This window comes from Epinephelus fuscoguttatus, linkage group LG17 (assembly GCF_011397635.1).
Source record: "Epinephelus fuscoguttatus linkage group LG17, E.fuscoguttatus.final_Chr_v1".
Lineage (NCBI taxonomy): Eukaryota > Metazoa > Chordata > Actinopteri > Perciformes > Serranidae > Epinephelus > Epinephelus fuscoguttatus.
In genome coordinates this window covers 31,072,610-31,092,668 of record NC_064768.1, presented here as the reverse complement: position 1 = coordinate 31,092,668, position 20,059 = coordinate 31,072,610, and the positions used below count along the sequence as shown (strand labels likewise).

General features: G+C 40.7%; 2 protein-coding genes across 2 annotated transcripts in view; both read left to right on the top strand.

The window, feature by feature from the left end:
- Window positions 1-6,536, top strand: part of csmd2 (CUB and Sushi multiple domains 2) — a 291,890-nt gene extending 285,354 nt beyond the window's left edge. The window contains exon 72 of the mRNA XM_049602272.1: window positions 433-6,536. The gene's annotated coding sequence lies outside the window, so the exon portion shown is untranslated. The remainder of the gene's footprint in view (window positions 1-432) is intronic.
- Window positions 6,537-12,596: 6,060 nt separating this feature from the next.
- Window positions 12,597-19,659, top strand: LOC125904688 (homeodomain-interacting protein kinase 1-like). The gene is made up of 10 exons (XM_049602273.1): window positions 12,597-12,607; window positions 16,018-16,219; window positions 16,374-16,565; window positions 16,674-16,855; window positions 17,066-17,189; window positions 17,381-17,506; window positions 17,666-17,752; window positions 17,894-18,084; window positions 18,262-18,540; window positions 18,684-19,659. Exons 2-10 carry the CDS (start codon window positions 16,058-16,060, stop codon window positions 19,210-19,212), a joined length of 1,872 nt encoding a protein of 623 aa, XP_049458230.1. The 5' UTR covers window positions 12,597-12,607; window positions 16,018-16,057; the 3' UTR covers window positions 19,213-19,659.
- Window positions 19,660-20,059: the final 400 nt, after the last annotated feature.

Here is a 20,059-nt window from a genome sequence, read left to right as displayed (position 1 = left end):
GCAACAAGACACAGATTCTCAGAATCCAGTTGCAGACTAAAGCTTTTACACCGTCCCTCAAGATTTTTCTGAGGGTAGAAAATTGGATTTTTGTCTGCTGCATTTCCTTTGATCTGTATCTCTCATATTAATGAATTTTGTTTAGCTCATTTATATTTTATTGAAAAAGATAGAATATGTATTTGTTTTTGTTTAGACACTGATGAAAGTATGACTTTAATGCTTTTTCTTTCTCCTCTGTGATTTCACTCATCTTTATATCCATTCCTTTGGTTATTGTTTACCTTTATTTCTTGTCTTTTTCCCTTTAAATATCTTCTGCTGTTCTCTGTATATTTCCTTTTCTTATCCTTCTTTTCCTACCCTCTTGTATCTTATCCCTTTCCCACACTCCATCCACCCCTACCATCCATGCATTTATCCCTGATTCAGCCAGGGGAGGAGAAGTGCACCACATCTTCGCCTGCCTGCCAACAGAGGACATCCATAGTTCCTTGAGCAGAGGGCAAGACAAAGATTATTTTATTCGCTGAAATACATCCAAGAAACATCTCCAGTGGCAAAGTCTCCTTCCTGCAGGAGGTGAGAAAAAAAAAAGAAACCATGTGAAGACAACACCGACTGTAACAAACGCCAACAACAAAATGCTTTTTGTAACTTTACATGGTTTCTTGATCATTTTCCATATTTCGAGGAAAAGCTTCCACCTGAAACTACAGCCAGCAGGAGTAACGCTGGAAGCAACGCTGTGATGACTTTTCTCACCGCCCTCCGCCTAAACCCAAAGGGAATTTTATGGTCAACTTTAAGTCAAGAAATTGACCTGTAGCTAACAGAGATCTCTGTGCAAGTTAACTGTACGGCGGACAGCCCCGTCTCGGCCTGTGTGAGTCAAAGAGAGACAGTCTGGACTGTTTCGATTCACTCTACTCTGTTTTCATTTGCTTTTTTTTTTTTTTGGGTTGTTGTTCTCTTTTTATACGCTGCTTGCTTTCTGTGATGAGTAATTGGGAACCCTGTTTTTCCCCAACCGTCTTCTCCCGAGGCTTCTGAAAGGTTTCATCAGTGGCCCCAAGTCTCTGGCTGAGGATGAATTAAAAATTAAGTAAGTTTTGGAGGCCATGTTGGAGACACACATTCTGTCATTACTTTGTGAGCTCGACTCTTGTCCTCCCTTTCTTTTTTCTTTTTAAGCAGGGATGAAATTCTGCTTGCTGAGGCAGCTGTGTCCAGAGCAGGGGTTAAAAGGTAGCTAGGGCTGCTGAAAGAAAAGCACTTAGTGAGGGTGTAGAAAGAATTAATGTGTAAATGTGAGCAAGAGAGACTGTGTGCATATGTGTGGTAGCTGCATCCGCAATCTACCCCAAATATCTCCTGTCTGTTTTGGCCCCAAATACACCACCAGACACATGACAGATGTGTTGCTTAAATTTCTCCAAATTTATTTTATTTTATTTATTTCTTGTTTAAGGTATTGTGGGGATTTGGTTTAGGATTATCAGTACACCTGGATGCTCTGGATGCATCAAGAAAATAAAAGGCTACCCAGAACAAATGCTGACAATGTATAGATCCACTGAGAAAACTAAAGGCAGTGTCGGTCTCTAGTTCCAGCTTTCATCCGCTTCCTCTTTGTTTGCAGTGATTCATGTGTAATCACTCAATGTTTCTGTGTCTGGGAGAGATTGAAAAGAAAATGTGGACAGACAAAGCCGCCTCTCTAACTGATGCACCTACGTCAAATGAGGCAACACTCAAACTTGCTTCACGTTAACATCAGTTACGACTTTCCTGCCACTGTCACTCTGAGGCGCTTGAGGAGAAAAAGACATCGGCACGGTCAATGTAGGGACGGCAGTATATTTCCATGGATATATAAAGGCCTTGGGACCACATCTCCTTTTTTTTTTTTTTTTTACCTCCTTCATTTTTCAAAATCGGAACAAAGCTGTAGCACCAAGCAAGTTACAACGTGTGGCGCATTTTCGTTTTTTCCAAGTCTGATGTCAAATTCTCCGCTCTGACTTTCTTTTTTAATCCTGGATCACATGTTTCTGCAGCTCGAAGGTGGTGCGTACTGTATTTTCTCTGAGATCAAGTTGCAGTATGAGCTCCCTAAACTTGGCCCTAGGAAAGCGAAAGATCAAAGTGTGGTCATGTTTGAACTCCCTCGAAAATGTACAACTCAAGGCGCTTGAGTCTGAAGAATGGATGAGTCAGTGATGTGTTCCCCACTGGATTACATTCAGGCCTTTTCCTCCAAGTTAACTTCTGACAGCTCCATCCTTTTTTTTTTTTTCTTTGGAAACACAGTAGTGTTGCTTTGTTTTGGCTTCGCTCGTCATGGAAATGTTGCAGAAGGCATCCTCAGAGCTGTGACAGCAGGGGAGCTGCTGGCATACTGATTACCCCATGCATTAAATTGGAAATGATAAATGTGATAAGGAAAAAAAAGTGTTTATGCCTCTAATGCTAATACTCCTCAAATCTGTGGCATCCGGGGAGTGATATACCGAAAATATAGTTTTGAAGGAGCGACGCAGGAGGGAGCTGTCATCAGCTATAACAGCAGGACTCTACCATGGCTGGTGAATGACATGCCTGATGAGACGAGAGAATCTAAAGCATTAATACTTTTGTGACCCCTGTAACGTGTGTGTAAAATGTGTATGAGTCCTATGAAGGAAACCGACTGGATTTCAAACACCCTGCTCCCAGATATTTACCACTTGCTATCCCCATACCTGTGTATCCTGTGGATGCTGAGTAGGGTGAATAGTGCTCGAATTTCATTGCAGCAAATTGAGCCATTACATGCAATTTGCTCTAATTTAGCCATGCTTCATTGTCAAACCCATATCGAATCCTGAATTCACCTCACCATTATCACTGACAGGACAGACCCTCAATTATGTTGTGTTTGACTGATAAAAAGGCAGTCTGAAACACCCATAGCTCCTTGATTTACCATGTGCTCTTTCTTTTGGGACATTAGGAGGAAAATTTGACCTGCATGGATTTGTTTTGGTACATTAGCATATACATTATATATGTTCTCACAGTCAAAAATCAACCTTCATACCAACAGGTTTTTTAATGAAGTCTTTAAAGTCACCTAGAGTACATAATTTCCCTCAGAATTCCTGGCCTTTGAAACCAATCACTGTATTGTTCCTTCAATTAGTTTCGCTGTGGGTCGGTAATTGCTTTTACAATTTTATTACTTTTAAAGCTCTCGCTTATCTCGACAGTACAGATAGAATATTGCCCCTTGCCTGCTCTGGTCGTGAATTGATGGAAAAGGAAACGATTGAATTACCCCGGAGATTTCACGGGGAGAGGAGCAGTTGCACTCGCATTATCTTGAAGGCATTGTTACTTGGTTCTCATAGTTTTATGTGGCTCTTGTGTTGTGCATTTCATTTGTTTTTTTGTTCTGAAATTGCTCCAAATATTTCAGCACAGTCGATAGCTTCATTACATTCCAGTTAGTTTCTGTTAAGGCCACTTTGAAGTGGTCTTTCCCCTCCATTCATTACTCCCATGGCAGCGTTTAGCACACTTTACACAACATTTTATTAAGCTGTGTTGAGTATTAAACAAACAAATGTGATTAGCTGGTGCAGTAGGACATGATGCCCCCCACTCCCTCAATGGAAAGGATTCTATTTGACTAGATTAAGACTGTGGATTTAGACAAACATAATGCAGAAGCAGAAGCTCACAACTATGATTGTTTTTACCAACAAAGGGCTCAGTCTCAACAAGTTCAGAAATGGTTTTGAAGGGCCAGACCTTTTCATGTTTTTTTGTTTGTTTGTTCTTTACCTCCTCCAGTCTCCAATAAGCACTTTATGTTCATTATAGTGCCTTGGTAAAACCCCATGATATGATAAACCAGCTTGAGTGGCTTTGTTTTTGTGTTCAGGAGTTCCAGACGTAGTTTCTTTACTAAGATTGGGGGGGTTAAAATGTTTTCCTGTCAGATATTTGAGCTCCTTTTTCTGTTTTTTGGTCAAGTCCTTTTTATCAGCTCATCTTGATTAACCCACACACACAGTCATATACCTATGAAAGAAACTGCAAGCTCTTTGCGCCTGTGTTTTTGATCTTACAGGGGAAAACTGACCTCGTTAGGATCACTTCATATCAATTTTTGCCCCTTTGTTGCTTTTCCTAAAAGAGCGATGAGCTCATTAGTACTGTATTTCAGTGTGCAAGGACTAATGTTGTGGATTTACGTGCTTGCCTACATGTGTGGGTGAGTGTTTGTGTTGTGTGTGTTTCTAAAGGTTTATAAAAAGTTACTTTTTCAACCAAAGAAAGAGATTCAAATTTAACCAAAACAGAATTAGGCAATATTACAAATTCAGATAAATTGTTTCCATCAGTTCTTAATGTGCTTCGTTTAGTTCCACCAGCTATAAAAGTTTTTAATGGGGAACAAGACATTCTCAAAAATTCATGCTGGTAATTTTGCAGAATTGGGAGTTTTCGCTTAATGGGTACTACATCTATAGAAATACTTTCTTCTTAACCCGTCTGGGTGAGCCCCGAAAGTTCTCAAAGAAAGTGCAGTACAGTTATATGAAAATGAAGATCAGTGAGTTCTGGATGGAGCCGTGCTATAAGAGTTTGAAGAGACTCTTTCTTGATAGCGGCCGGCTACTTCCTGGTTTCTCTTTGCATATTTTAAGACAGAAACTCTGATCATCCAAGGTTCATTTTCGTTATCAGCCAGAGACAGCTCTGAGTTCTCTCCTGCTCACCATCTCCTCTATAATGAAACAGCAATGGTCTTTGAGTTCCCATCGAGTTCACTGAATTCTCTCACAGTCAGGGACTAAACCAAAAGCTTCCCTTTTCTTCCTGCAGCTAGTGCTCTCACATTTCAGCGCAGGCCACAAGAATCGGAAAACTAAGCAATCCATCCATCATGCTGTGTGACATATTCTGCTATCATTTGTAATCTCCCATCTTCATTGTCACCGCATATTGACGGCTACAACAAAGCCACATTTACTGCTGTGTTTCTTTCAGGTCCATTCCATGCAATTTGCCTTCACTATTCAGCCCATTTTGGTGTGTCTAGTGGACTCGAGCAAGGAGGAGAGGGTAAAGAGATGTATTCTGAAAAAGATTCGGAGCTTAAATGAATTTTGTTCTGTAAATTGAGATAAGAGAACTGGTAGTTCCATGATTTGGGATCAGATCACTGGAGGTATTACTGAAAAACTACTGAATGTATTTCATTTCACTGAGTGCATCAGAATTTATCTATCTATACTGTGTTCAATATCTGTAATCCCACAACTGCTCCTCTGTTTGTGTGCAGTAATGGAAAAAATGTGTTGCCACAATGTGTCATCCTCGGGATAAAAACAGAATGTCCAATTTATCTAGAGTATAATACAGCAAAAATATTTACAGAGAGATGCTTTTTATTACCAGAGACTTTACATTCCTGTATTTTTGACATGGCAACAGAGTTATTACAAGGTCCCATGTTTTATTTATTTCTTTTCTGTGACATTATTTCATGCCAGCCCAGTAGATCTCTTAACTAGCCTCTAAATGAGACTAAAACTCATGACAACCCATAGCGCCTAAGCGAGATCAACATGGCCCTTGAACGCCTCAACAAAACAACAAAACAGTAAAAGACAGAGACTCCGCGTCAGTGTCTTGCTGTACACCAAAAGGGTTACCTGTAAAGAAACGGACAAACATGGACTTGAGCAGACTGTGTGTAACTACAGAGAGCAACTATAGAGGGAAAGTGTCTCTAAGAAAAGAGAATATGTTAACGAATAAAAAACTTTTTTTGTACAGAGATATATTTTTATGGAAATACATTTGTAATATAAAAAGAAAAAATGGATTGACATATATGTAAATGTTTTTCTTTTTCATTATTGTAGTACAAATGCTAGTGGGGAGTATATGAAAAATCTCTATATATATAAATATATATATATATATATAAATATATACAAAGAAAAATAGAAACAAGGCTTTTTGTATATGTAAAAAAGATTGTACATAAAAGTTTACATACATACTGTACATATGTAAGACCCACCATGGCTTGTCTGCAATATATAAAATGTATTTTATCCGTCTGTATATGATGCTTTGCATTGTGTCTAAGCTTATTCTACTTTCTTGAACTTGAAACTTATTTTGAAGGTTTTGGAATAAAATATAAAACCTACTTTCCATCAGAGTATTTATTGAATGCCTCGAGCCCAGAATCCATTAGCTAATCATGCACAATTAGCCTCTGGGGGTAATATGCAAAGGCATTTTATATAACCAGTGTTCCCGGTGCAGCTCGTCATATCTAGGCCAAGATATTTGCTTCCACTTGTTATGTTGGTGTTTAATATTTCTCCATATAGTAAAGAAGCATCAAATGATTTATGGAAGTATGTATTTGAGGTCCACATCAGATGTTTGCTCTGTGTATTGACTGTTTACCTGCACACTTACAGCAGCGTCCTAACCCCACTCTTGGATTTACTAGCACAAGTACGACAGAGAGATCAGTGTCATATTCAGCATGTCAACATGTTGACACGGTTTAAAGTGATACAATTTCACCAGGATTGGGTTGCACCATTTATTTGTAAATCCATTAATAGGTTTCTGTGTTAAATCCATTCTAAATTCCCAGTACTGAGCTTGTTTCAAGCTGGTGAACTACAAAATAAGGTGGGACCATTAAAGCTGTCTTTAGCTAGCAAACTTTGGTGATGTATAATCCGTGAAAATCAAGCAACTATGTAAACAGGAAGTCACTGTAACATGGCAAGATGTAGCCTAACTTCCACAAGTTACAGTCTTAGTTGGCCTAGTGGAATATTTAACTACATTTGTGGCACAATAAATGGTGTTTGTAAAATGTGATTTAAAATTTTGCCACTCAGCAGCCTTTTGTGTGAGGTCAGATGTGTTGACAATACTTTATTGGCCTTTGTCACATTTTGACATGTCACGTGTAAATGAAAACTTAATTGATGGCTGTATTTCATGTAGGTTCTTCAGTTTCAGGGTCAAAATGGCAGGAGGCAGACCCAGAACATGCTGGAGGTATTGTATATCTCATCTGGCATGGGAACACCTTGGGGTCCCCCAGGCCGAGCTGGAAAGTGTTTCCGGGGAGATGGACGTCTGGATGCTTTGCTTGGCCTGCTGCACCCGCGACCCAGCCCTGGATAAGCAGATGAACATGGATGGATGGAGTTTCAGGGTCCTGATATTGTGCATGCTGACGAGGGATGTAAATCGCATGTTTCATCACGGTATGATGTAGTCTTTGGAAAACAATATGATATTTGGTGGTATCACAAAGTCTGCCACAATGAGATTCAATTAAATTCAGGGGCCTGCAATTGATACGAGACAATATCAGTAACCATCCTCATTGTCTTTTTCTTGGCTGCTTACTGTTGTCTACCTGATGCTAGGCCACACTGGAAACATGCTTAAACATTAGTGGTGACACAGACATGTCGGGAATTTCATCATAAAGGCATGTCTTGAAGATGACAATATGTACAACATGTTGATCACTTCATCAGAATATCAGTCCAGATTTATCATCACAGCCCTAATGCTGACCTCCTGTCACACTGGCATAGCTTACTGTACATTTTTCACTCTAAACAAGTCTTATATTAGCTAATAGTAGTTTTGTCAGTTGATTCGGTTAGGCCCATAACATAATTATTTGTCCAATAACTTGTAATGTGGGTAGTAATAACAGGTCGCCCACAGAAAACATCTTATTGATGCCACAAATCACGTGAAGGAAAAGGTGTAACTTTGTTGGTGTTCGTTTTTAGAGTCAATTAAATTGCATATATGTCTACCACTTCGGCTAACGCTGCAGTCAATGTACAGGAAAACTGCTGTGCACCGTGCTCACTCAGTGACCTGTGACCTTACCTGCTATGTAATGCATGCACACAACCAACAGGAAAACAAATCAGATACATTACACGCAGCAGTAATGTGAAATATTGATAGGTAATGGAAGTCTTAATTGGGTTACATTACTCCAGTGTCATGTCAGGCCTGATTTTAATGAGCTAACCTGGTTAAAGTGTTTACACAGCAGGTGCAGTAATCTGATATTTCCCTCATCTTGGTAAAGTCACATTATCGATGTGCATGTTAACACAGTGGCTGTAATGAAACCCAGATGTGAGCTATGCTACCACAAAAAATTAAAAACATTACTAAAAAAGGTAGCATATGAGCAAACTACATAATTGCAGCTTTGCTTTTAGTGTTGCAACGTGTAAGGAGGCCAGGCTCTAATTGGCAGTGTTGTCAGAGTTTTCAAAACACAGCTGGAGACAAAATGAGATTTTAAAAGCCCCAAATCTCAGCAGTTATCTCACTAAATAATGCATTGTTGATCTGGATATATAGTCATAAAACAGCTTGGGCTTCTCTGCATTTCATCATTTAGTGTATTGTATATTGTGACAGTATGGATATAAAAGCATGCCTCCAGAACTGCGCTTAGTTCTCAATTTCACTGCAGCAAAGTTTATAACGGTAGCGGGAAATGCCTCGCAGCTTTTTGAAGTAGAAGTACTAATAGACTGCGGAGAAAATGCCCTTATCTTATCTTTTTTATACTGAGGTTGATATTATCTCATAAAACAAGAGCTTCAGTCGGGGAAACACATACGTTGTTTGTCATTATATTTTTGGAGTGTCTGTTTGGACCTGGGTGAGAATAGTCACTCTACAGCTATTAAGCTTTTCACACCCATTCCTACAACACGTTATGGATCCCCCTGCGTGCTGTGATTGGCAAATATTCATCACGCTGACTGGCAAAGGACAGAAGCACTTAGGTTTAGGCTGCGGTGGTCGTGGTTAGGGTTAGTACTGGCCAATCATGGATGTTATCTGAGATTAGAGTAGTAAATATGCAGGAAAAAACTCAAGTGCTGCCAGAAATTGCTCATTTTCTGAGAATTTGGCTTTCCCCTGCCTGGCCTAACACACTGCTGCCTATGGCCATGTGTGAACCTGTCGTTAAATCACCCTAAATTTTTGTTTTCAAAGCCATGAAACTCACCGACTGGTCAGTGATGTTTGTTGACGTTCTGACATAAAAATCGTAGCAAACTGTGGTTTCCATCCGTGTTTTCACTATTCATCTCGATTGTGCAACTATTTTTTCAGCTGCCTCACACCCGTGTGTAAATGTCCGCGTGATCGTTGGTTTGACCCTGAAGCGTTATATACTCCAGCCCACTTGATGGCGATAATGCTCCTATACATGGGTGTCGCCAACCGGCGGGAAACCATTGTAATGTAATGGGACACAAAAGGAGCAGAAGAAGAAGGTTGGCGTTGTGTTCAAAGACATCGTAAATGCGAAAGTTGTTTACAGGCAAGTAATCCATTGTGCAGTTCATTCATTCATTCATCCTCTTGAGGGTCGCGGGGGGGCTGGAGCCTATCCCAGCTGACATCGGGCGAGAGGCAGGGTACACCCTGGACAGGTCGCCAGACTATCGCAGGGCTGACACATAGAGACAAACAACCATTCACGCTCACATTCACAATTTAGAGTCATCAATTAACCTAGTCCCCAATCTGCATGTTTTTGGACTGTGGGAGGAAGCCGGAGTGCCCGTAGAGTACCCACGCTGACACGGGGAGAACATGCAAACTCCGCACAGAAGGGCTCCCACACCTGGGATCGAACCGGCAACCCTCTTGCTGTGAGGCGACAATGCTAACCACCACACCACCGTGCCGCCCCCCATTGTGCAGTTGTTTAAACTTATTACAGAACTTTTTCATTCGTTCTCGTTCTTACTCCAGGAGCACACACAGCAGTGTCGAGCCGGCACTTTCACTGAGCTAAAAGACTACAATGGCTACAACCTTGTCGTAAACACGCCCTTTCCGTCTCCGGTGGCGGATTACTACCAACGGACAATGAGGCTTCTATAGAAAACCGATAGGGAAGAGAAACTGTCAAATAAATCATCACGGAAACCACAGTTTGCTACGATTTATATGTCAGAACATCAATGAACACCACTGACCACTCGGTGAGTTTCATGGCTTTCAAAAACAAACATTTAGGGTGGTTTTAGGACAGGCTCACACATGGCCATAGGCAGCAGTGTTAAGCCAGGCAGGAGAAAGGTAAATTCGTCCAAAAATGAGCAATCATCACTATTTTGGTCTTAACCACTCTATTTCATCATAACAACCCAGACATGGGGCTCAAAGTGCAAAATACTGGACCTCCTTTAAGGGATAAAGATGTGGTGGGTAAATGGGTAGGGCACAGGACTTTCACACCAGAGACGGGGTGAGTCCATTGTGAGTCAACAATTTTTGACTTTGTTGACTGATTATTCTCAGTTTTTATAACGTATAAAGCTGCTGAATGCAGACTGTGTACAAAAACAGCAGACTAGCTAACTAGATCTGTTCCTGTTGACGTCATATTTCAATGTTGCTAGGGTGCCCAAAAATATATATAGATGTAAATATTCAATGTGGCTCTTTGCACCCGGTTGTGAATAGCATGGACACCTGGGTGTGAAGAGCTTCTGCCTAATTTTTTTACCATGTGGTAAGGGTTGTTATTTTACTTGTACCACCATTCTTACATGTAAGGTAATCACTGTTATGAAGTTAAGAGCATGTGCAGACAGTGTTCTTTCCGTGGTAATGTTCTTCTTAAAGGTTAGGGTTTTTTTAGTCGCTCAAACATCCTGTGTCGGAACTTCTCTGTGATCCCAGCAAAGCACTTCATCTCACACAAAATATTTTAATGGCTTCTCCTGCTGGTTCAAATAAGCAAGTATATGTGTGTGCTGGAGTGTGCAGCTGTGTTTCACCCGAGTATTGGCAAGGTTAGAGCCTTTTCTTGATTGATTAAATCAACAGCCATACATGGGTCATTAGTCACTCCTGTTCTCGACCAGGTTTCCCACGGTGATTAATCAAACCTTGTCAAGTTGCCCTGACCTGCAAGAGTGTTCCCTCACAGCAGCCAGTTAGCCCTCCGTCCTCGAGACTGGACTGTAAAAAATGTTCATGGCCTCAGTGTTTGTGTCCCAAGTCAATGCGGGATATTAACTTAACGGCTGCTCTACTTTATCACCGACTGACGATGCGGATCCAAAAAAAAAAAAAAAAAAAAAAAGGCTATTGATTTCATTTCTAGGCAGATAAATCATATATGCTGCCATTTTATGAACTCAAGGCGCTCTGTGTGATTGCCTCCTCATCAGATTAAAATCTGATTCTGCTCAAATGCAGCCTGTAATGGTTTATCCTCATCTAAGGTCATTTGTAAGATCAAATGGAGTGCTGTGGTGAGGATCCACTCTTGGGTTTCTGGGTTGGGAATTAAAGTGCCTTATAAGTTGCGTGTTGCTCTGGCTCACTTCGAATCCTCCTGTGCATCATTGCTGCTGTGAGTTTAATTCTCTGATCAGTTTGCAGTTACAGTATCATTGCTCCCATGAGCCGACGTGATAGCGTTCTAATTCTGAGTCACACATATTACACCAGCCAGTATTCAGAAGCCAGTATAACGTCAACATCAGTTTTACTGCTTTTCTCTTACTGTGCCACCCAAATGTCTCCCTCAGGCCTTTTAATATCAATGAGAGAAGTTCTGAGGAAAAAGAATGGGAGAGAAAAAGCTTTTCAGAGGTCTCGAGAGTTTCTTTGAGCGTGGAGATGCGAGGCGACAATTAGCTTTGTCACTTTTATCACTGTGCCGAGTCTGACACATCACACTGACAGCCATGCACTCCGTCGTCTTGCCTGAGCTGACAGCTTCCTCCAATTACCCAGGTGTCCGGCAGCCATGTTCCCTTTGTTGCTTTTTTTAATAAGAGGAGCTTATTACGCCGCGCTGAAAAACAAGACTGTACAATTCATTGCAAAGATCATTTGGGACTAAGCAAGTCCCCATCTCAATTTAGTAGATATATGAACTATCTACTCGGATTCCTCTCAGAGAGCCAGTGTGAGAAATGGTAGATTGAATCATTGCACCTTTAGCGAGCTGATGCAGTGTTTAAAAAGACAAGTGTCAGTGTCTTGGCTCTTGTTGCTCTTGTTGCTTTTCTGTATATGTGTTATGGAAACAGATAATTTTCCACACTTAACACATTCCGTTTTCGTAATGAGCATAACATCACTTAATTGGGAATATAATATGACATTAAAACAATGTGTGTTCCTGTTTTTACCCTTGTCTAATTACTTTCTCTGTGTTTGTTGACAGCAAGGTCAGAGGGGGCATCTCTTTTGGATCTGTCCACTCAATTTCCTGCTATCCCTTGTTTTATTGTGTCAAGCAGGGATATTTGAGGAGACATCAAAGCAAGAGGTTTACCCTTGCAAATCCCCCCAGCGCGCTGGCCCGGGCCTTGGCTAATATCAGGCAAAATCCACCCTCTGCTGTCCCAGAAGACATTGGACCAAGGATGAAGGGATTGACTGATGAGAGGGAGTATATATTTGCTCTGTCAGTTGAATTTGTCAGCAGGGGGCTGGCTTACTTACCGCCGTCAGCGCGCCATGGGAAGGCTAACTCACTGTAATTACAAGTAAATATCAGAGAGCTCTGTCCTCGCTGGCCTCTCTTCGGGTCAAGCTCTGTAATCTGGGATTCATGTAGTTTTCATGAGCCTATGTGATGGTGCACTCTAATCAAGTTAAATTTGAGAAACAGTTTTTTGGAAAGAGATATCGGCACAGTTAGATCTATGCAGTGTTTGACTTTCCCTTACATCTTCTGCATAGATCTAAGTGTGTGGATATCTCTTCTATCAATTTGGACTCACTGATGTTTCCTGCACCATAGTAAAGATGACGCCGGATGGAGCGGTGGTCATCCTACCTTCGAAATCCTTGTTTTTTTTTTTATAAATTTAATTATTAGTCCTTTTTCTGATACAAATGTATTCTGCATGTCTGTGTTTTCAATCATCATCCTGCCGAAGCTTCAAACGTGTGATGTTAAAAAAAAAACATGGCAATAACAATAATCTCCTCAGCCCGTCTTTGTTCCCAATAATGCAGTGGTTTAATAAAGAAAGAAAGCAGAGGAAAAAACAGACTGATAATGTGCTTGCAAGTCTTAGAATGAGAGAAAACTTCTCATTATCTTGAATAATGAATGAGTGAAAAGAAAATCCGAGCTCCGTGATAACAATCAACAGTGAATCTCCAATTACCACCATCCTTGGCTCATAACAATAGGACAATAACTAATAGGGAACTGTCAGGGCTCCATGGCATGATGGGATAATAACAACCGAGGCTCATCAGGAGGAGATGCACAAACGTGGAAGCAGACTAAGGATCAACTCCTTCTTCCCTAATTTTTTATTCTCCCTTTGTCTCTCCCGCTCTTTCTCTCCTCCTTTTCAGTCAACTCGAATCAGGCGCACGTCCCATGTGTGACTGTCAAATTGATTCATTAGCACATTTGTGTAATTATCAGGGTAATTAATGTCGAATCAGTGGCTAAGGAAGCTATTGATGAGGCGGCTGAGTGAGATGTTTTTATTTTGATTGTCTCACACTGAACTTGTTACGACCAACTTGCACAGATATTTACATTTTGATGTCACTTATTTTGCATGGAAATGAAAAGCAGTCACACAAATAGATAACTTATTCCAAAATGATTCTTTGGATGTTTAAACAGCATAACATTCAAGTTACAGGCATTTTGTTGTTTCAAGCTTTCAGTTCCTGCTTGAAAACCATCAGGAGGAAGTAGAGATGTTGGTACAGCACATGCACATCAGTGTCCTAACTTAATGCTATCAGTTAGCCTGACAGTGTTACCTCAGCCTTAAAGGAGGTATAGTTCTTATTTTTTAAATAACATGGTGTCAAATGACAATGTGAAAGGGGTCGCCCGTTATGATGAACCTACAGAGGAGTATCACTCAAGTCAGCAGCTTCCCTCGCATCAGTTTCAGCTCATTTTAGCTGTTCTTTTTTGTTCTCTTACACACTCACTGGCTTCGCAGTGTCATTCTCTGCTGCAACAGGCAGCTGTTTTCAGTGAAGAACCTCTTAAAGCCCACTGAACACCTAGTCAGCACCAAACTAGTTAAGGGAGCATTTATCAGCTAAAGCGTCAGATACTTTCTTCTAGAGCTGAACCCAAAACCGAGCTAAAAGAGAGATTTAGTGGCATCCAGCGGTGAGGATTGCAGATTGCAACCAGCTGATTTTTTTTCCTTTGGTGTTTACTGTCCAGGAGGTTTTTCAGCAGGAGCCACACCAAATGGACAAAGTGATTTAAACCAGCAAAAACACTGCAAAACGCACTTTCACATTACACATCAGTGTTTCTCTGATGCTGTTTGGCATGTTTAAGATGGGCTGTTAACATAGCACCTGATAAATTCTCAATTGTTAAGAATAATCTGCACAGGGAATGAGATCCTGCAAACAAAATTATGAATTTATAGTATATATATATATATATATATATATATGTATATAAGGAGGTGAAAAAAGATACATGCATAAAACTATTATTTTCCTGTAATAATAAACTATATAACCATACAGATGGGGTGTCTATGGGATCACCATTTGGGCCAGTTCTTGCCCAAATTTAAGCTAAAACAGACTACGATAGTTTTTCTTGGAAGAGAAAGACTTCAACTGGATACTGTTTCTTAATCTTTACCCAAAATTGTTTCATATACAGGTTATGTTTTGCCAACTTTGAACTGTTTAAATACATGTAATCCACAGTGCAACTATTGTAGCTCGTACACTTCAGTTGACATTTCTGCCCCTCTCAGTGCAGTGGAGATTAAATCTCAGGTTAACGAGCCATGACTGTGTAAAATCAGATGGCTTGAATTGATAATTGTGGTAAATTACAGGCCTTTAAATGCATGAAATATATTTACTATATGTGTCAGCTGTTAAACTGAGTGGACTGTCAGTGCTTAATGCAGATGTTCTGTTAGTATTACTGTTTCTTTAATCAAATTATTAAATCAGATGTCCGTCACTGACTACACATCAGTGTGTCTCATAATAAAATTCAAATCATAACAAACTTTTTTTTGGGTTCATTCAGAATCTTTTTGACCCAAGACAAGTTTAGAATGTGATGTGATCCAGCACAGTTGTGTCGCAGAACAGAATGCAGAATGTCGTCCTTTGTGAGACCGAATCAGGTAAATAGGACCAGTGTGTTCAGTAACTTCAGAGAGCCATGACCCATCAAGACGAGTTTCCTCAACTTGAACCGTTCGCCTGTCAATCTCAACACTTCATCAGACCCTCATCTGTTTGAACCTTTTCTGAGAACAATCTCAACATTTCAACAGACTCAAATCTGTTCGAACTTCTACAGCACTTTTGGGAGGCATTTTCCCCATTAAATTGCAGATATCAGCTGCCATACCTGCTAAGTACTTTTTAGTTTGCTGATCGTTCTAGCCGGGGTGTCTGCAGGTCCTAAAAAGTCTTAAAATGTCTTAAATTTGATATATATTTTTTTTAAAAATATTAGGGCTTAAAAGTCATCATTTCATAATCATACATTTGAATTTGTGAGGTCTTAATTGCCACAATCACTTAATGTAATTTTGTTCAACTGTCTATAAATTTCTTCTTGTCGAATCAGTAAGCTTTTCTGCATCAAGGCCTCATGTCTGATGTTACAGATCTTTAAACCTTAATTTACCACTAAACCTGACAGTGTCCATCACCTAACTCACTCTAATCACATATACTATACTACCTGCCTTTATACTTAACTGCAGTGCTTCAAGTTGATTTTCTTAAATATGGTTCAAAATGATGTTGAAAATATCATAAAAAGCACTGAATTGAAGTGTCTGATACCTGTAGACACCCTGGTTCTCACAACTTAAGTTGTATTTTTGTGATCAAAATTCAAATGTGATGGTGTTTTATTGTAACTAAATGTTGTGTCTCCATCTTTTGCTGTTTTCCTCTCAGCTTCCAGCAGCAGGTGTCTAACCTTTTGGTGACTTGCAGCATGTCTGCGACTGTACCCGCCCAGGCTGACCAGGTAGCCATCGGAGACTGGCTTTCCTCCAGTTCCTCCAACTACCTGGTCCTGTCTTTCCTTGGGCAGGGAACCGTTGCCATCAAGATGATGACAAATCGGGGCTCTTTAGTCCGACAGGCAGAAGAGGAGGTACGAAAGTTGGACTTGTATCATTTTTGTGACATAGCTTTGCACAGTACGTCCATCATCATGTATTTAAAGAAATATATACAATCATGCAATGGGATGTTACTGTGGGTCAGGCTAAAATTAAATCTGTCTGTTACCTGTCATGTATCCCCAGGTGGTCAACCTCCTAAAACTGAAATCTCTGGATTCGAACCAATCCAACATAGTTCGATTCTATGGAGTTTTTACCTGCCGAGGACACATTTGCCTCGGGTTTGAGGCCCTTGACAAAAGTCTGTTTGACTTTATGGAGGAAAAAGAGTTCCAGCCTCTCCTTTTGAAGGAAATACGACCCATCGTCCAGCAGGTATGATCGATTGCACTTCTTTCTGCATTAAAAACACCTCCATAAAAAAAAAGATGATGAAATATTGATGACCTTATTATTAAATGAATGACTTTAATAACCTTTCAGATCGCCGTTGCACTGGAGTACTTGAGGGCCGCTGGAATAATCCATGCAGACCTCAAGTTGGAAAACGTCATGCTGGTGGACCATGCACATGAGCTGTACAGGATCAAAGTAATTGACTTTGGCCTGGCCTGCCATGTGTCATCAACCATGCTCGGCTCCTACATCCAGACCCGCTACTACAAGTGAGTGACTGGAACCACGTTTGATTAGTTAGTTGTGTTTTGGTGGCTAAAAAAGTAGGTATACTAAGAATATAAACACTCTCTGTGAGGGGATTTCCTGCAGTAGTTGTAGAAGTTACGGCATGCCGTGTTGTGAGTGTTACAGATGCCTGTCAAGATAGTGAAAACTTTACTGTATGATGAGTATGATGATTCTTTGTCCTCTCTCAGGTCTCCAGAGATCATTCTGGGTCTCCCGTTCACAGAGGCTGTAGACATGTGGTCTCTGGGCTGCATGGCTGCTGAGATGTACCACGGCGATCCACTCTACCCCGGCGGGCGCGAGTACGATATGGTAAGTACCACTTTCAGTTTGCTCTCTGTTTCCTCTTCATGTTTAACTCAAACACAATGATTATGTTCTGTTTATATTTGATATGTTCTTGCTCAGTCATTTTTGGAAATATAGAAAATGAATCAGTTGAAACTCACTTAAAGTCCTCAAACTGGACTCCCTGTGTAACTAACATTGTGTTGAATCTTTAGATGAGGTACATGGTGGAGACTCAGGGTCAGCCACCAGACCATCTGCTGACCCTCGGGCTCAAGACTGACCACTTTTTCCGGGCACGTGGTCAGAAAAAGCCCACCACCCGTCTCTTTGAACTCAAGGTACCTGCCGCTTCACCACCCGAAACCCAAAACCACCTGATGGTTTTAAATGTTCCTCTTACTTTCTCACATTTCTAACAAGCTGTAGAATGAGTTGTTCTGTCTGCCTGTTTGTTGAAGTTTACTGGACTCAGAATATCAGTATCACTATTTTTTCAGACACCAGAGCAGTACCACAGAAAAACAGGGCATCTGTCGGTGGAAACAAGGAGACGGAAACTTGAGTGTCTGTACGACCTCATTAATGTAGGTGATCTTTGCAGCATTAACTGTAAAAAAACAAAAACAAAAGAATACATACTGATATCTTCAGGAGGGGTTTTATTCACTCCTGAAGGTGATTGAAGACACCCCTGACATCTGTTTGATTGTTTATTCATGTTCCAGGTACAGGTTGCCAACCCAGAAAGTCCTGCTGATAAAGTTGCGGTACGCAGCGATGAGCTGATATTCGAGGACATCTTAGACAAAATGCTCGAACTCGATGCTGCCAGCAGAATTACACCACGCCAGGTGCTGGAACCTCATCAGTTTGTCAGCATGGACCACTTGGTTTGCATGTACCGCGACAGCTCCCAGTAAGTCAATGCTGTGATTTCATTTACTTCAGTATATTAGGAGATTTTTCATGAATGTCTCGCTTTTACTTTTATTGCTGCATGCAAAAAATAACAATTAATCGTACTGTAACTTATCTGAATGTGTTGGTGCATACACTTGATTAATGACTAATGTAATAATTCGTTGTCTTGCAGCGTTAAGTCCTGCTTTCTATTAATGGACTCCTGTCGGAATAACACCCCGGCCTCCAACAGTGGGGAGCTAGAGAGCAGGTCTCTGCAGCAGGACCATGCTAGGACCAGCCAACCCATTCGGCAGAACATTAGTCCCTTTGCTGAGAGGAATTACCTCAGCCAGGCCGGCTACATCAGCCCTCATCCCTGCACTCAGACGTCAGGGATGAAACGAAAGCCTGATGATGACGATGGATCTGAAGACCAGCCGTCCAAGAAGAGCAAGCCTGGATGGTACAGGTAGGCTCACCTCCATCAGTCACATTATTATCACTCAGTTAACTAAGGAGATTTTAAGAATGTAGAAGCTTTTGGATCAGTTTAATGTCTGCTTGTGTCAAAATTCTTTTCAATCAGTTAACCTACTATTGATCAAACTACAGGGGAAAGAACAACTGTCCAGCCACCTCCAGCAGCACCCTGTATGCCAGCACTAACATCCAGGCTAGATCTGCTGCTGTGAGGAACCCTCCTGCCCAGCCCCTGAACCAGAGCGTCAACGGCCACTCCTCAGCGCCTCAGAGCAGCCAGGCCAAGAGCTCCATTGGGTCAGGAGTTAAAAGAAAGGCTGATGGTGATGATGATCATCATCACACAGTATCTGACCGATATATAAGGTCACATGATGATAGTAGGAGGTGCCGGAGAGACCACACAGGAACATCTTCCCAAAGCTGCAACTCACCAAGGGTTAAGAGGAAGAGGTCTCATGGTGACAACTATGACTCCGAGAGGTCAGACCATGAGAGCAAGAGGGTAAAGAAAAGCTCTGCAGCTCCATCCACCTGCAGCAGCAGCAGCAGTTCATGTACCCAGACTCTCCATGTTCGGCCAAATCGGAGGATCATTCCACCAGAGCACCACTGTCAGAGGGCACACGACTCATCCAGCACCATCAATAAATCAATTTGATTGATTTATTGATTTATATTTTCTTAGAAGAGTGTCGTGCACCGAATTTAGATGCCCAGCCCACATGGACTTAATTGCTTGATTATGATTACTTTGTCAGAAATACTTGAATGTCACGCATGTTTTTGTTATGTCAAATGATTGTTATTGTCAGAGGGATTTTGCACAGATTGTAGTTTTCACTGCAGTGAAACAGAACAGCAAAGCTCAGGTTCTACTGTATATTAAATATTTTGACTGAACCTTTCTGATCATAATGTCATAATTATATCAAAATACATGTTGAAAAGATGTTTAGTATCCATTTGTGTTATTCATTCATTATTTTATCAATTTATGAAGGTTTAAGGTGTATATATATATATATATATTCACATGTCATCGGCACGATTACATATCATTAACATGCTGTAGCCTAAATAAGACGGGGACATAGATTTTTCTTTGAAGTGTTTCTTAGTTATTAAAAAAGGAAACCATTGTTAAACTGTGGTGTTCAGAAAGAAAGCAATGATATCTGGCTGCCAGATAAAAAATGAAGGTTTTACTTGCAAAGAAATTATATTGTTCTCAAAGAAGGAAAATCTGAGGTGCAATGATCAATAGTTCATCAATAAACACAGTTACCTACTTGAATGGAAAATATTTTTCTAATGCTGGTAATTATAAAATGATACCAGCCAAATAGCTTAAAGGGAGAGTTCACCCCAAAATCAGAAATACATATTCGTCTCTTTTACCTGTAGTGCTTTTTATCAGTCTAAATTGTTTTTGTGTGAGTTGCTTAGTGTTGGAGAAATCAGCTGTAGCGATGTCTACCATCTGTCATATATAACGGAACTAGTTG

Coding starts and splice junctions, on each gene's coding strand:
- LOC125904688 (XM_049602273.1), top strand. CDS start 16,058: ATGTCTGCGACTGTACCCGCCCAGGCTGACCAGGTAGCCATCGGAGAC. Junction 16,566..16,673: donor TACGACCCATCGTCCAGCAG/GTATGATCGATT, acceptor ATAACCTTTCAG/ATCGCCGTTGCACTGGAGTA. Junction 17,753..17,893: donor GTCTGTACGACCTCATTAAT/GTAGGTGATCTT, acceptor TTCATGTTCCAG/GTACAGGTTGCCAACCCAGA.